This window comes from Syngnathus acus, chromosome 24 (assembly GCF_901709675.1).
Source record: "Syngnathus acus chromosome 24, fSynAcu1.2, whole genome shotgun sequence".
Lineage (NCBI taxonomy): Eukaryota > Metazoa > Chordata > Actinopteri > Syngnathiformes > Syngnathidae > Syngnathus > Syngnathus acus.
The window spans coordinates 7,670,312-7,684,753 of NC_051108.1; the positions used below are offsets into that span (position 1 = coordinate 7,670,312).

At 44.1% G+C, this 14,442-nt stretch overlaps 1 protein-coding gene across 2 annotated transcripts; it reads left to right on the forward strand.

Moving 5' to 3' along the window:
- The first annotated feature begins 609 nt into the window (after positions 1–609).
- On the forward strand, positions 610–14,163 carry mthfd1l (methylenetetrahydrofolate dehydrogenase (NADP+ dependent) 1 like). 2 transcript variants are annotated; one of them, XM_037244468.1, is made up of 28 exons: positions 610–1,010; positions 1,600–1,684; positions 1,756–1,806; positions 1,902–1,955; positions 2,267–2,391; positions 2,853–2,953; positions 3,015–3,151; positions 3,221–3,332; positions 3,399–3,460; positions 3,541–3,638; positions 3,724–3,897; positions 3,969–4,105; positions 4,244–4,290; positions 4,373–4,480; positions 4,558–4,632; positions 4,892–4,994; positions 5,142–5,218; positions 5,871–6,011; positions 6,665–6,733; positions 7,783–7,894; positions 9,799–9,938; positions 10,344–10,385; positions 10,832–10,935; positions 11,004–11,181; positions 11,438–11,545; positions 11,633–11,785; positions 13,217–13,337; positions 13,697–14,163. In XM_037244468.1, exons 1-27 carry the CDS (start codon positions 769–771, stop codon positions 13,304–13,306), a joined length of 2,925 nt encoding a protein of 974 aa, XP_037100363.1. In that variant the 5' UTR covers positions 610–768; the 3' UTR covers positions 13,307–13,337; positions 13,697–14,163. The 2 variants fall into 2 exon arrangements, with proteins under 2 accessions (XP_037100363.1, XP_037100364.1); XM_037244469.1 differs by lacking the exons at positions 11,438–11,545; positions 11,633–11,785.
- Positions 14,164–14,442: the final 279 nt, after the last annotated feature.

Genomic DNA, 14,442 nt, shown 5'->3' on the forward strand with positions numbered 1-14,442 from the left:
GTGACATCCAGTCGATTGACACATTCAATATGGTGGACGCGCTGACGTATACTGGGAGCAAGAGTCTAGACAGCGGGGCAATATAACATAAACTATCACAATAATTTATCAAAAGGAAAAGGTAAGAACAGTCCTCGTGAAAATCGTTCCCCAGCGGGTTAATTTAATCTGTATGAGGTTAAATTAACTACTGAAATAAACCAACATTGAAATAAATTGACCTTTCTAAAGAACGATATCCACGTTTTATGTTACTTCTTTGTGAGAATAAAAATCTTTATTATTATGTTGTTTACATCTTTGAAAAAGAAAAGAAAGAAACACGTTTGTAGTTTATCCATAAATTAAGTGGCGTCTTATGATCGATTTGGCCTTATATGACTTGTGACAAAACCACATGCTACCGCATGCTAGCTTTTAACTTTTGCCACGCTGTTGCGTTCATCCATAACTCGTAAATACCAAGAGAAGAAGTTGTTTACGCATGACCTGACAATAATTTTCTATTAAGATGTGACGGTTCAGACAAAATAAATGCCTGTTGTGTTCTAATAAAGCCATGCTTTTGTTATTGGTATGTCCAACAATCATAGATTGTTTTGTATCTTGTTGTCACTACCATAAGTTCCATATTTCCTACGGTCTTTGAAGGCACCATGCCTCCGTCAGGACCCTAATATTTTCCTTTGGTAGTTTGGCTACCTCGCCGGCAGAAGTTGCCAAGTGCTCACCAATTTTTTGCTTTTAAAAAGGAACAAAGAATCGAGAATGAAATCATCCGTAATTCGCAGCGCTTGTGGCAACGCTGCTCTTCGGATACAACATGCTCGACACGGAAGCAGGGTCAGCGGGGCACCGCAGAGATGCCAGCCGACTGCTGCGACTCACAGCCGGCTTGTGGTGCGAGCGGCGAGCGCTACGGCTAACAGCGGCACCAACGCCAAACTGGCCGACTACTTCGGAAAGCGTTTGCCGAAACGAGACGCCGGTGACTTCGATCACTCTCTCAGGTAAAGAAGTATTTTGGCTGGTCGACACTTCCGCTGTTTGTGCCGTTTTGACTAGCCGCCAAACACGCACGTTTCCCGGATAGGATCAGAGACTTTTCCCGCCGTGAGCTGATGTAACCTCGCCTCTTAGTTGTTCTACATGATCGTTTAATCGTCAGAAAAAAATGAGAATTAAGACGCAGGTCGTCAGATAATGTATCATTCAATGTAATCATTCATACAATAATTTAATAATTTAGGTATTCATTCATTGAACGTGTAAATGTGTCGTCATATAAATGCGCAACGGGTGACTCGTGTAGTAGCTGGGTACCCGACACTTAATTATTCATTTATTACTTCTTTGATGGCAAACATGGTGTTTATTGTGTTCTATGACTTTTCCTCAAATGTTTTGTTTAGTTACTTACTAGTTGGCTGATGCTACAATGTTTGTATCTCGTTTCATTGTTGAAAGCGAACATATTAGACTCTAATTTCTGCCTAGCAACATCAGTTGTGTTGTAATTGTTACAGTCCAAATCCATATTCATTGAGCCTTAGAGACAATATATATTAAAATATCTATGTCCTGTTTTTTCCGTCACAGAGATGTGGTTCACAGCACCAAAGAGGCAATTGTGGCCCTGCAGAGAAAGAATCCAGGTGTCCAGCCACTACTTGCCATTATACAGGTAGTGTATGACTTTTTTCACTCAGTTAAAATGTCATTTGCTTTAGTCGTCAGAGTAACTTTATTTCAAAGGTGGGTGAAGATGACAGCCTGTTGGAGATCAACAAGAAAATAGCAGGAAAGGTAATTCTCATTTGAACGAATAACCCCCTTTTGTTCTTCCTCACCGTTCTATACCAAGTCTCCGATAATCGCTTTTTCTTCACATTCTCCCACAGGCGAGCTTAATTGTCACTCAGACCTGTCTTGCCAAGGATCGCAGTGAAGACGAAGTAAGTGAATCAAAAAAGCGAAACCCATCAGACCCGTCATTGTTTGCTCGTCATGTGATCAACCGCATCCGAACTGCTAAATCCAATTTGGTAATTGCTCAACTGTGACTCACTGATGTTTACACACTAGGCCAAATTGACTTTGTTGCATTTTCAGCATAGGCAAATAAACTAATGTTTAATAACTTTTGTGTGCTTGACTTCTACTTTACAGCGCTTCTCTTTTTATATGATCACAGTTTTCATTTCCTTCAGTTGGTTGTTTTGTGTCCGCAAGTTTCCTTACATATTTGCTATGTCCGCATGAATAGATTGTCGAGGAGGTGTTGAAGCTGAACCAGGACCCCAGGGTGCACGGCATCTACCTCCACCTCCCCCCTGCTTCCCTCACCGACCGAGTGCTTGACGCCCTCAAACCTGAGAAGGATGTGGATGGGTAAAACGATGCACAATGGGTCAAATTATTTAATCATTAAAAATAACTGTTGAAGAAAAATGCCCTAGCCTTGAGGCAAATTCCCATCTGTACAGATAATTTGATTTAAAGAAGAAAAAAAAAAAAGCACCCTCAGTGTGTGTACAGCTCTCTCGTGACTTCTTCTGCCTCTTAGGCTAACTTGTGCCGATTTACAAAGCTCCTATCCCAGGTCGAGATGTGCTAATTCATAACAGTTTCTTGGCACCAAGCTGCCACAAGAGGGCGCCAAATCCTCATCAAAGTAGGGCTACTTTTCTCTTTGCAAGGCTTTGGTGAAAACAAACATTGTGTCCATTTTTAATAAAGGCCAAAAGTATCTCATATGACTTTTTCTAAATGTAGACGAATCAAATTCTAACTTTTATGTCTGCTACTAAACCTAATCCAAGACTTGTGCTTCTTTCCATCGTCTACAAAAGGATAACGTATTTGAACATGGGTCGTTTGGTGCAAGGCGACCTGAACAAAGGCTTTGTCCCACCTCTTGCTGGCGCTGTAATGGATCTGTTGCAGAAACACGGTGAGTTAACCCTGCACGTGTTCCCTTGTGACATATAATAAATGAAACTATTTGGCTCTAGACTCCTCGGTAGAAGGAAGAACAGTACTCCTGATCGGTGCTGACGGACCTCTTGGAGTGGCCCTGCAGTGCCTGCTGGAGAGAAATGGAATGGCAGCTCTTAGAAGTCATTCCAGTTTCAAGAACCTACAAAGACAGGTACCATTTTCAGTGGCTTATAGTTGACTTGTTGTTTTCAGACTCATGTCATGTTAATTATTTTGCCAGGTGATGGAGGCTGATGCTGTGGTGTTACTCGGTGCAGAGGATCTTGACATCCCACCCACTTGGATCAGGCCTGGGGCCGCGGTGATCCGCTGGGAGCCCAGCCTAGACTCGGGTACCGTAAAACAATGGTCCCCAAGCGGTGCAGAACGGGTCCATAAGATGTCATTTTGATTTTCAGATGACTCCGGGATGTCTTCAAAATCCAGGTTGGCATATCTCACGGCAGCATACAGAGTGCAGGTATAAAATACAGAATACGGGACAACTCGGTTCTTCAATTTTGCATTCCATTCTAACTGTTGGTTTGGTTTGTCTTGAAGAACGTGGTGCACAGCAGCAGTCGGAGGATCCAGGAGCAGCAGCACCGACCGTGGCGACTGCGCAACCTCAAACTGCAGCCCCTGACGCCTGTGCCGAGGTACTTGAAGCTTAAAGATGATGTGAATTGGAATTATTTGAATCTCATGCTTTTTTTTTCCCCTGTTCATTTTTTTGTTTGCCAGTGACGTTGAGATTTCCAGAGCACAGACCCCAAAGGCAGTGGAGGAGCTGGCAGAGGAGATCGGTCTGTTGCCAGAAGAGCTTGAAGCTTACGGCAGGAGCAAAGCAAAAGTCCGCCTGTCCCTGTTAGAGCGCCTACAAACACAGCCGGACGGCAAATACGTCCTGGTGGCGGGGTGAGTCGGTTTGTGTTACCCGTCGCTCGTACAGAAATGCAAAGCTAAACCGCCTTGTGTGTTTCTGTCAGAATCACGCCGACCCCACTTGGCGAAGGGAAGAGCACTGTGACAATCGGCTTAGTCCAGGCTCTGTCTGCTCACCTGAAGCTCAACTCTTTTGCGTGTCTACGACAACCCTCTCAGGGACCCACCTTTGGGATCAAAGGTAAGCAGTGCACACGGGTTTAGTTGGTCATTTCATCCCCTGAAGCGTCATGGAGGGGGCAGTTCATTCAGAGTCCAGCGCTCAGCATTCCTGTCTTATTGTCAACCTCTAACTTTGCTTTGCCTTTTTTGTGTCTAGGGGGAGCAGCAGGAGGGGGCTACGCTCAGGTCATCCCAATGGAGGAGGTGAGACGCACACAGCCTTCTTCCTTTGCGGGATTAGCCATCGCCCCAAAAAAATTAAAAGTCTTTGGCAAATTATTTTTAGTTCAACCTCCATCTGACGGGCGACATTCACGCCATCACCGCTGCCAACAACCTGGTGGCGGCGGCCATCGACGCCAGGATGCTTCATGAGGCCACGCAGTCAGACAAGGTATAAACAACATTTCACCAAAAATCTTCACACTCCCTAAAATGAACTTTTTTATGTCTTTTTTTGTTCAATCCAAGGCTTTGTACAGCAGACTGGTCCCTTCCGTTAACGGAGCGAGGGGATTTTCACCCATCCAGGTTGCTAGGCTGCGTGTAAGTAGGATAATCTGTTTGTCCACTAGGGGTCCTCAGTTGTTGTCAGCCACCCAAAAAACAGCACTGAAGACTTCATGAGGCCCCAGAGTTGATGTAGTTTGTGAAAGAATGTCTTCAGTTTATTGTGAACACAACTATAAATATGAATTGGTTTTAATACAGAAGCAGAAATAAAGTTGGAAGTCCTTCTCTTAGGTTTCAATTGAATATTGAGACAAGTGTAGTTTGTCTTACACCTCCCGTCTTCTCATTCCAGCGTCTCAGCATCAACAAAAGCGACCCTGCCTCTCTCACGCCCCAGGAAGTGTCTTCTTTTGTTCGTCTTGACCTCGACCCAAACAAGATTACCTGGCAGCGAGGTAAAACACAACAGCTTTCATCCCTAAAATTAACATTGGTACTTTTTGTTGTATAACGTAACATTTAACTACATTTTCGAAATATATATATATATATATATATATATATATATATATTTCTATTTTTTTATTGTTTTTATTTTATAGTGGTGGATACAAACGACCGCTTTCTGAGGAAGATCACCGTCGGACAGGCCAGCACTGAAAAAGGACAAATCAGAGAGGTTTGTATGTTAGTTTTTTTTTCTCAGTTCACATTGATGCAGCCATTTTGGTGCTCTCATGTTGCCCTTAAGTATTTGTTCACCTATAAAAAAAAAAATCAACAGAGAGAAAAATTGACAAAGATTGGTCGACTTATCTTTTGGGGTTTGGGAGGCAATGCTAATGGGTCAGCCCCTAAAGTTGATAGATGACCCCCCCCTCCTCCCTCCCAGATATATGTCGGTCATAATTTTGCCATGAGGACAGGTAATGAAATCTCGCATGTAAACATTTCTCCTCCAATAGGAAGCCGGCGAGCCTAAGCAAAAGCAAATATTTGAAGAAGGGGGAAAAATGATAACGCACCCACATCAACCTAACGCAGCGGTTCAGCATATGCTTGCATTTATCGCCGTCAGTTGGTTCATCCTCCACTAGATACACGATAGCCCCTGAGGGTTTTGCAAACATTCTGGTGGATTGATGTGGTTCAAGAAGTGTGATACATTTTCAACTCGGGTTTTCTATACATTTTCCCGTTGGGACCCAACATATAATTTTTTTAAGCTCTCTCTCTCTATTTTTGAATGACATCGTATCTGCAATTTTCTTCAAGGCATCAATCCCCTCGTTGCCTTTTTTGTGGTTCACATTTGTTGTCACCCACTCCAGACGGGCTTTGACATTGCGGTGGCCAGCGAGATCATGGCCATCTTGGCTCTGACCGACAGCCCGGAGGACATGAAACAAAGACTGGCGCGCATGGTGGTGGGGACCAGCCGGTCCGGACGGCCTGTCACCGCAGAGGACCTGGTGGGTGTTTGATCTTTTACATCCCTGCAGTGTGAGAACAGACAATCCAAGCCTCCCTCCCACTTCCCACTCCCGCCGCTCAGTTGATCGCGGCTATGTCTCCGCATTCCCGCAGGGGAAAATGCGAATTCCTTTCACGTGTGTTTAAAATTTTGACGATAAAGTCTTTATTTGTGACAAGTCGGCTTTATATGAATACACATGTCCCTGATTTGCGGTTGAACTGGCCAAAAAAAACAACACGGTAAATCCAACCTTGAAAAAAAACAACAACTCATTTGAGCACTTCCCAGCAGGTCCGGCCGACAAGGTCAACTGGCTCTGGTTTCCCATGGAGGACTGTGGCATGTTTCAGGGGCAGAGGAGGCTCCCCTATAAAATGACATTAGTCTGCCCCCACCTCAGCCTTATGACATCATTACCTTCTTAAATTATTGACCCTTGAATCTTCCAACATTTCGGTACTTTTTGCACAACATCCATTTTTGACGAATACACCACAAAAAAAATTACCGACTCAATTAGAATTGGTATTCAAGCAGCACTGTAAAATCATTCTTTTCACATTTTGGTAACATGAGACCAATTTTTAAAATAAGCGTCACAGTGTGTTATTGTTCACTAACCCAACCGATGTTTCTGTCTTGCATCAGGGTGTGAGCGGGGCGCTGGCTGTGCTCATGAAGGACGCCATCAAGCCCACGCTGATGCAAACGCTGGAGGTGAGTCGCCGTGCGACATGACCGCTCGTCCACGCCCTTCTTGAATATCCCCGTAGGATAAACAAGGCGACGACACAAGGGGAAATTGAAAAGCTTGGCCCCTTCGGCCTCTGCTTCAAGACGGACGGCAAATGCTCCTTGGAGAGTTCTTAAAAGATGTTATATTGACTCCTTCCATCCCCGGCTCTCAAGCTAAAGAGCTGTTAAGCAGCATGTCGACAGGCGCTAAAAGTTGAGCCATGTTGCTACAGATGTCTGGTAGACACAATTTCATTTTAGTGGGTCGTTAAAGTCAAACTTCTTGTAATGTCTGCTTTATACTTTGCGGAGTTTGGACAGTGATACGAATTCAAAAGAATCCCAAATGTTGATTCATAAAGCAAAAAAAACCCAAAACAAGTGAAAATTTGTGATGACTTCTTTTTTCCACTTTTCCTTGTTTTTTCGGAGGAAGTGCTGCGGTCCTGTTGTGCGAGCCGTTTCCTGAGATTCTGCTCAGGGAGTTGCTATCGTGGCTAGTGGGGCCATTTTTGGGGAATTTTCCATGCAGCGTGGTTGGCTTGGGTCCTTTGTGGCCTCTGTGTGTTTTTTTTTTTTTTAAAGTACAGACACACACACACTATGTGAAGTGGGCTAATGGAAGATGTATAGTATTCCTGTGTATTAATTTTGTGGAGAAGAGGAAACTTCAACTTCCTGTTTTGTTCACGACCTCGGTTTGTCCCCCCCCAAATCCTCACATCCATCTGGTGAATAGTTGACACACTTGTACTTTTTCTTTCATAACTTCCCATTACGGCACCATCATTAATGCGGATGTGGAAACGGTCAAGTGAAGTTAAAGTTCAGGGGTGGCACACGTGAGCCACTGTGGTTTTTGGCGATGAGGTTACAAGGCCCCTAAGAACTTTTTTTTATAAGTGCTGCCAGCACACAAGCACATGTCACAAATGTCACGTGAAATAAAAGCTCCTTTCCAATTTGAACCAGTTGCCGTTGGTTACGCTGTCCGACTAAATGCTGGTGTGTCTTCTCTTTTGTCGCCGCAGGGTTCGCCGGTGTTTGTCCACGCCGGGCCTTTTGCCAACATCGCCCACGGCAACTCTTCGGTACTCGCAGACAAGCTGGCTTTGAAGTTGGTCGGACAGGACGGCTTTGTGGGTGAGCTACTCTGGCGTGGCTATCCGGTGACGCTTTCGAGGAAATCAATGGAAAGATTGCGTAAAAAGCAGAAAGGAAGGAAGTAAATTGATAATCTTAAGAGCCTCTGGAATTCTGGAGTAAGCCACACTAATCCCTTCAACGCCAAGGCATACATGAGTACTTCCATTTTTATCTATCCATCTGCTCTTGTCTATGTTTACTTTGGCAGCAGAAGCATGTTTGGAATGTGTGCATGTGGCTTGGCAGACCTTTCGCAACCACTGTCTAACTTTTTCTATGTATACTTTCAATTTTCTCATGTGACCAAACAATACTTGAGCGCATTTAACACGGGCAGTCAGCTGTTGTGAACTTCTGACATAATATGGGTGTCATTTGAGGGCAGACGTCATCTGCGCTTAATGCCGTCACATTCAATCATTTAACTGGGTAAACACAATATTTGAGTCTGGGCAAAATGAAACAGGATGTCATCGAGGCCTACCTGTCTGCATGATTGTTACTCGACACTCGGGTATGTGAGGAACTCGATTCCCGCCTGTCTTCCCCCCGCCACGACAGCTGGGATGCATGATGATGATGACCTCCCCCTTCTCCCCCAAGCAAATGCACTTCCTCCCACTCCCATCAACTTCCTGCCCAACCTTAAAACCATAGTAATGAAATGAAATAATTAAATATGTTTGATTGGCCCAATCCACACAAATATGTAAGTATGCTCACAACAATTTAAACAAAGATTAAAGCTGAGCTCCTCTCATTGAAAAATGAACTCTTGATGAACTTCACTTGAAGGATGCATGAGCGGTGGGTGTGTCAGGCTCTGTATTTTTGTTTTCAAGTCATCTTGACCCCAAAATGGAGTCCTTATTGACTAAAATCCTGCATTCCAGCTCTTTGGTAAATATCCTTAATATAGATCTATATTAACCCTCACAAATGAAGGGACTCCAACCCGCTTACCACTCGGCCACGTGCTGCCATGTAATCAAATCACACCTATTCACTTGCTTTGTTTCCCCCCCCCCCCTCAAACAGGCTTCCTGTGAACGTCATCACATTTATTAGATTTGAAATGTTAAGTGGGTTAGCTGTTTGCTCTTTCCTCTCAGAAGGTTTTGATGACTTGTTCAAAAACAAAAATCAAACCCTCGATTATTCAAGAGTTTTATGAAAATAATTCGCTTAGCTTGTATTACGTGGGAGGATCAACTCACAATCACTGTGACAAGCATGTTGAATTTACGAGAGGGGCTTTCCGTCTTGTCGGCTGGTCACAAAGAGCCCATCAAGTCAATGAATGGTAACTGTGAAACTAAAACAGAGGAAACCATATGCAACAATTAGATTATTTTCTTTGCAGTTTGAATTGAAGTCCTATTAACCTGTTTTCAGCCTTCACATTGTAGTGTCTCCCCCATAAATATTTTGAGATTGGTACTGTTGTACTTGACTCTGTTCAAACTCTACTGGACAGGTTTTAGCTTTGAAATGCACCGCTGTAGTACTTCAAGATTGGCTCCGACAAGCTAATGTTGTTCTAGCGGTATCACGCAACAGGATAAGCTTATCTTAACAAGGCCGCTGTGTTAGACGGACTCCATATTGTCTTTCCTTTGCCCCGTTCAAAAAGGCGCCCTTATCGGAGGCCCTGTGGCTCTTTGAGAGACCGCAGTGAAACATCTCTCAACATCTCTTAACCTCAAAATATATTTAGTAAGACCATAAAAATACTTTTATTGATAGTGTTCCCCCTCCAAATGAAATAAAAAAACAATTAAAACATTCTATGTTTGAACACAAACGATGAACCAAACTATGATTTCATCTGGCTAACGCCCGCTAGCCTAATGCTAACCTAACTGCGCATTATTTAATTTATCATTTGTATCTATTTGCAGTGACCGAAGCTGGCTTCGGGGCGGATATCGGGATGGAGAAGTTCTTCAACATTAAATGTCGCACATCAGGCTTGAAGCCCGATGTGGTGGTTCTGGTTGCGACTGTTCGGGCTCTGAAGATGCACGGCGGAGGCCCCGAGGTAAGTTCCGACTGAGCGGCCCACCATTGTTTTGTCATTCTGAAGTTACAGAAACGTTACTTGATATTTCTGGAGAGTCATGCTGTTAACTAACTGCGCCTAATCAAGTTTGGGAGAAGACTGAACATTTCTTTATGGAGATCCAACTGCAATAACAACTGATTAAATGTACGCATGCACCATGAGATTGAATTTAGGTCCTGCGGCGGGAAACTATCCAAATGCACCACAGATGTCCAGTCGGACTCAGCAATGAACTGATTAGGGCAGGTTTAAAGGGCTGACTGATGTTTTGGTTTGACACAGATATTTTAGAAAAAAAATTTCGATTGCCCTTTGTCATCCTAATCAGATTTTAAGAAATTGATGCCAAATTCTGACATGTTTAATTATTTCTGTTTTTAGGTGTCAGCCGGCGCGCCACTTCCAAGAGAATACATCGAGGAGGTACGAGGCACTTTACATCTCCGCTGGCATAGAAGCAAAAACGTATTTGTCTGCACTTAGTTATTGCTTTTAAGTCAGGCCGCTTGCAGCCCCAATTACAGTTCCTTAAATTCGTTATAAGTGGGGCAAGACTTCAATTATCGATTCAGTCATTTGCTCCTTTTTGTAATGCAGTCAATGGTTTGGCCGAACCCGTGACATTCGCATACGCGCACAATTCGTCAAACAGTTTTTCATGTGGCCAAAATTTACTTTAATTTCAAAGCGCCGCCCCGCTCCAAGGCAGACTCAGCTGACTAAATAATGGAGCAGTATGGCTTAATTGTCAAGGCTGTGATGAGAACCAGAAGTGGTTGGGGCAAAACAGAGCTGCTCAAATAAATTTAGGAGATGTCGTACAAAATAAATCAAATTCCATTAATTATTTGTCTTTCATTTTCTTGCAGAATCTCTCCCTCGTTAAAGACGGCTGCCTCAGCAATCTGAGAAAGCAGATCGGGATCGCTCATCTTTTTGGGGTTCCTGTCGTGGTGGCGCTTAACGTCTTCAAGTAAGAATCATTTCTTAACTGTAGGTGATTTTTTTTGTCGTGGTTACTTACGGCTTGATCCGTTTCAGGACGGACACCCAGTCTGAGATAGACCTTGTGTGTGAGCTGGCTAAAGATTGCGGGGCGTCTGACGCCGTGCCTTGCCACCACTGGGCACAGGGAGGGCGAGGTTCTGTGGAGCTTGCCCGGGCCGCAAAAGCGGCCACCAGCAGACCCAACAACTTCCGGTTCCTCTACGACATTGAGGTGAGAGTAAGGTCGCAATTTATTTCCATTACTTTTCCCTTTTACAAGTTTGGAAGTTTTTTTTTTTTTTTGGGAAGTTGGATAATGCTGATGTGTGGAAGTAAAAAAAACCCAAAAAAACCCATCAGCTGTTTTGAGTTAGCGTGTCTGGGAAGTTTGGACTCCAATTAACTTATCCCGTGTCCGTCCATTTTACAGTATGTATCTGGATGCTCACCAAAGCATCCAACAACAGTAAAATACTCTCCTGTGATAGATCCCGATAGTGGAGAAGATTAGAACCATAGCCCAGAAGGTGTATGGAGCTGATGACATTGAGCTGTCCTCTGAGGCCATGGACAAAATAAATTACTATGATCAGCAGGTGAGAGTGCTATATAGTAAAACATTTTTTTGTTGTTGTCTGAAACGGATATTAAGTATTGTGGTCTATTTTCCTCTTTCCAAAAAGGGCTACGGTTCTTTACCGATCTGCATGGCCAAGACCCACCTGTCCCTCTCCCACATGCCGGCCAACAAAGGCGCGCCCACCGGCTTCATTTTGCCAATCCGAGACGTTCGCGCCAGCATCGGCGCCGGCTTCATCTATCCCCTCGTGGGAACGGTATGTTGCGGATCGCCGTGGCACAGATTTGATTAAATCCGACGTAGCAGCAAGCGACAGCCATATTTGCGCCATATGGGTTCCTCGCCCGCAGGTTGGACTGAGATGAAACCTCTCGACCTCTAATAGGCTCGAGCGCGTTCCTTAAACAGTGCGCTTCCCGCTGTTTCATCACGATGGCCCTGAGGGCTGGGCTCTGATTGGCCAATGAAGGGGTGTCAGGCTCGCTGGGAAGGGGCGGAGGTGTCTCGCTGTGGCGTCTATCGACACTGCCTTTGATCTACTGCGGCCCACCGAGTCGCCGCCGCACCGACGACCCTTGAACTGTGTCTCCCAACCCAAACAGTCTCACAGTTTGAACTATATATTTGATCAATAAGGCTCTTTAACACAGATGGGGAAATATCTGGGAGACCGGGGGCACACTCAGTCCTGGGAAATGGGGGTAAGGGGTCTTTGCAGGGTTAAGAATCAGGAAGTGGAATGATGTCATTCCTATGAAATGTGAGGGAGGGGTGAAAAGCAGAACAATAGAACCCCCAAGAGTTCACATCCCGCACCATTCAACTCCAACCGGCTCAGATTTATGGAAAAAAACTCTCATCCACGAATAGAAGGGGTCCGCTGTACTTTCTGCAGACATGGTGGCGACTCGGCTAACGCTATGGCGTCATCGAAGGGCCTCGGGATAAAGTGCTTTCCCCGTTCTCACACGACTTAATGCAGTCCATTAGATAATGACATCATGCCACACGGTTGAATTTCTTCGAGCCCGCTCACATCGTTGAGTCACGTGCGGCTTGAAGAGTCATGATGACCTCAGTACCAGTCATCTGCAGAACCTCCCCGAAGTTTTGTTTACTTGCAGTGCTGCCTTTCCTTTCCCCGTACAGGAAATTGCCCCAGTCACGTCCTCTCGCCTCAGTTCCACTAATGGCCTTGTAAAGCTGGCCTTGGGTCACAAGCAAGAAGGGATGCAAAGAATGCTGCCAGATCATTTTCTTGGGAGATTTACGAGACCGACTTGGCCTCTGTGTGAAACTGTCAGACATCCTTTTGAAAATTCAAATAAAATAAATTGGTTGTGACTTTAGTTAATATGGATGGGCGCCTCTTCTTGTTTGGCCTAAAATAGCGTCGCAGGTAAAAGTTCAAAAGTGTCTCCCCTTAATTCAATGATGCCCTCCCATGATCTTTCCCTCTTATTTATTAAATCCACATGACCATGGTATGTCCGGGCTCCTCACGGTAAGTTACAACAATACTGTCCTCACATGTTCACCATAAATGGCTTAATTGGTGACATAATCACCTGATTCAACAGCAAATATTAATTAATTGATTTTTCAAATGTTTTTAGCAGATTTAAATTGTGCAGAATTTTGCTTGTCTTGCTCTAATCAGCTTTCGTGTCTCTTGTCTCGCATTCAGATGAGCACCATGCCCGGTCTGCCAACTCGACCCTGTTTCTACGACATTGACCTGGACCCGCTCACTGAGGAGATCACCGGGCTCTTTTGAGCACATCCAGTTGCTCACAGGAAGACATTTGGTACTTTGCACCACAAATTAATTGTAATATCCTCTTCTCCAAAACCTTTTTGTACTGGGTGGAACCAGGACTTAAATGTATTCATTCTTCTTACTGGAATCAGTCATGATGACCAAGAATGCTGTGAGTCAACTGAGGCATTTGTCCTTGTCAAAAGAAAAAAATGTTTTGGACCTTGAGAAAATTATTGATCTTTTCCATAATGTTTCACTTACACTACATCATTTCTTTGTTCAATTCTGGACCAGTTCCAATCACTTGAATCATCCGCGCACACAAGATAGGAGATGAGACACTTAGAGAGGCAACATCACACACGCGAGATGTTTTTAAATGCGTCATCCTGTTTCTCTTTACAGGCCTCAGGATGCGCACTGCGTGTTCCATCAAGACTCATCGCTGATGGGAAAACACTCCGCAATTGCCCCCAGCATCTCATATCGCCTTTGTAGTCCGTATGCTGTATTTATTTGCACATATTTGTGTAATATGCCAAAGACGACGCAGTGCTTCGCAAACCTCTCCTTTTCAGGTGTTTTAGTCTTAAAAAAAACTTTAAAGCGTAACTTGCAGGTCTGCAGCGTTTTATAGCGACTGTGAGCTTTTTACGCGACTCAGGCACATAATCAAATCGCTGTCGGACGCACAAGTGGCCTTTATGCTCAGTGACCTTTTGTCTGATCATATATTTTAATACCGAATGTTATATTTCATGAAGAGTTCGACATTTCTAAAAGAATCTCACACATTAATTAATTTTTCTCAATGACTGCAGTTGTATGTTGATTATTATTTGTTTTAAAAATACACTCATTTAATCCTTAAACTGTTTTGTGTTTTCACTTGACACTATGCGTATTTCCTTGCTAATATTGCAAATGAAATGATTTTGGTTTTGTATGTTTTTTTTTTTCCAGTATACAGGCAAAGCGCCCCGGGGTGCAACATCAGTTGTGATGAGGCGTTCGGATGCGCGACATGGAAGTCGTGTGCGCACATGGGCAGCATTCCACATCCTCTGTTATTGAGTGTACGGTATGCGCATGTATGTAACTACAGTTGTGACTGGCGGCAAGGAATGTGATGAGCCCTCTTGAGGGGATGA

What these genes read in the sequence shown, in the direction of transcription:
- mthfd1l (XM_037244468.1), top strand. Translation starts at nt 769, where the DNA reads ATGAAATCATCCGTAATTCGCAGCGCTTGTGGCAACGCTGCTCTTCGG. An exon ending in CGGCAGCATACAGAGTGCAG is followed by an intron (nt 3,461 to 3,540) that starts GTATAAAATACA and finishes TTTGTCTTGAAG; the next exon opens with AACGTGGTGCACAGCAGCAG. An exon ending in AGGCCACGCAGTCAGACAAG is followed by an intron (nt 4,481 to 4,557) that starts GTATAAACAACA and finishes GTTCAATCCAAG; the next exon opens with GCTTTGTACAGCAGACTGGT.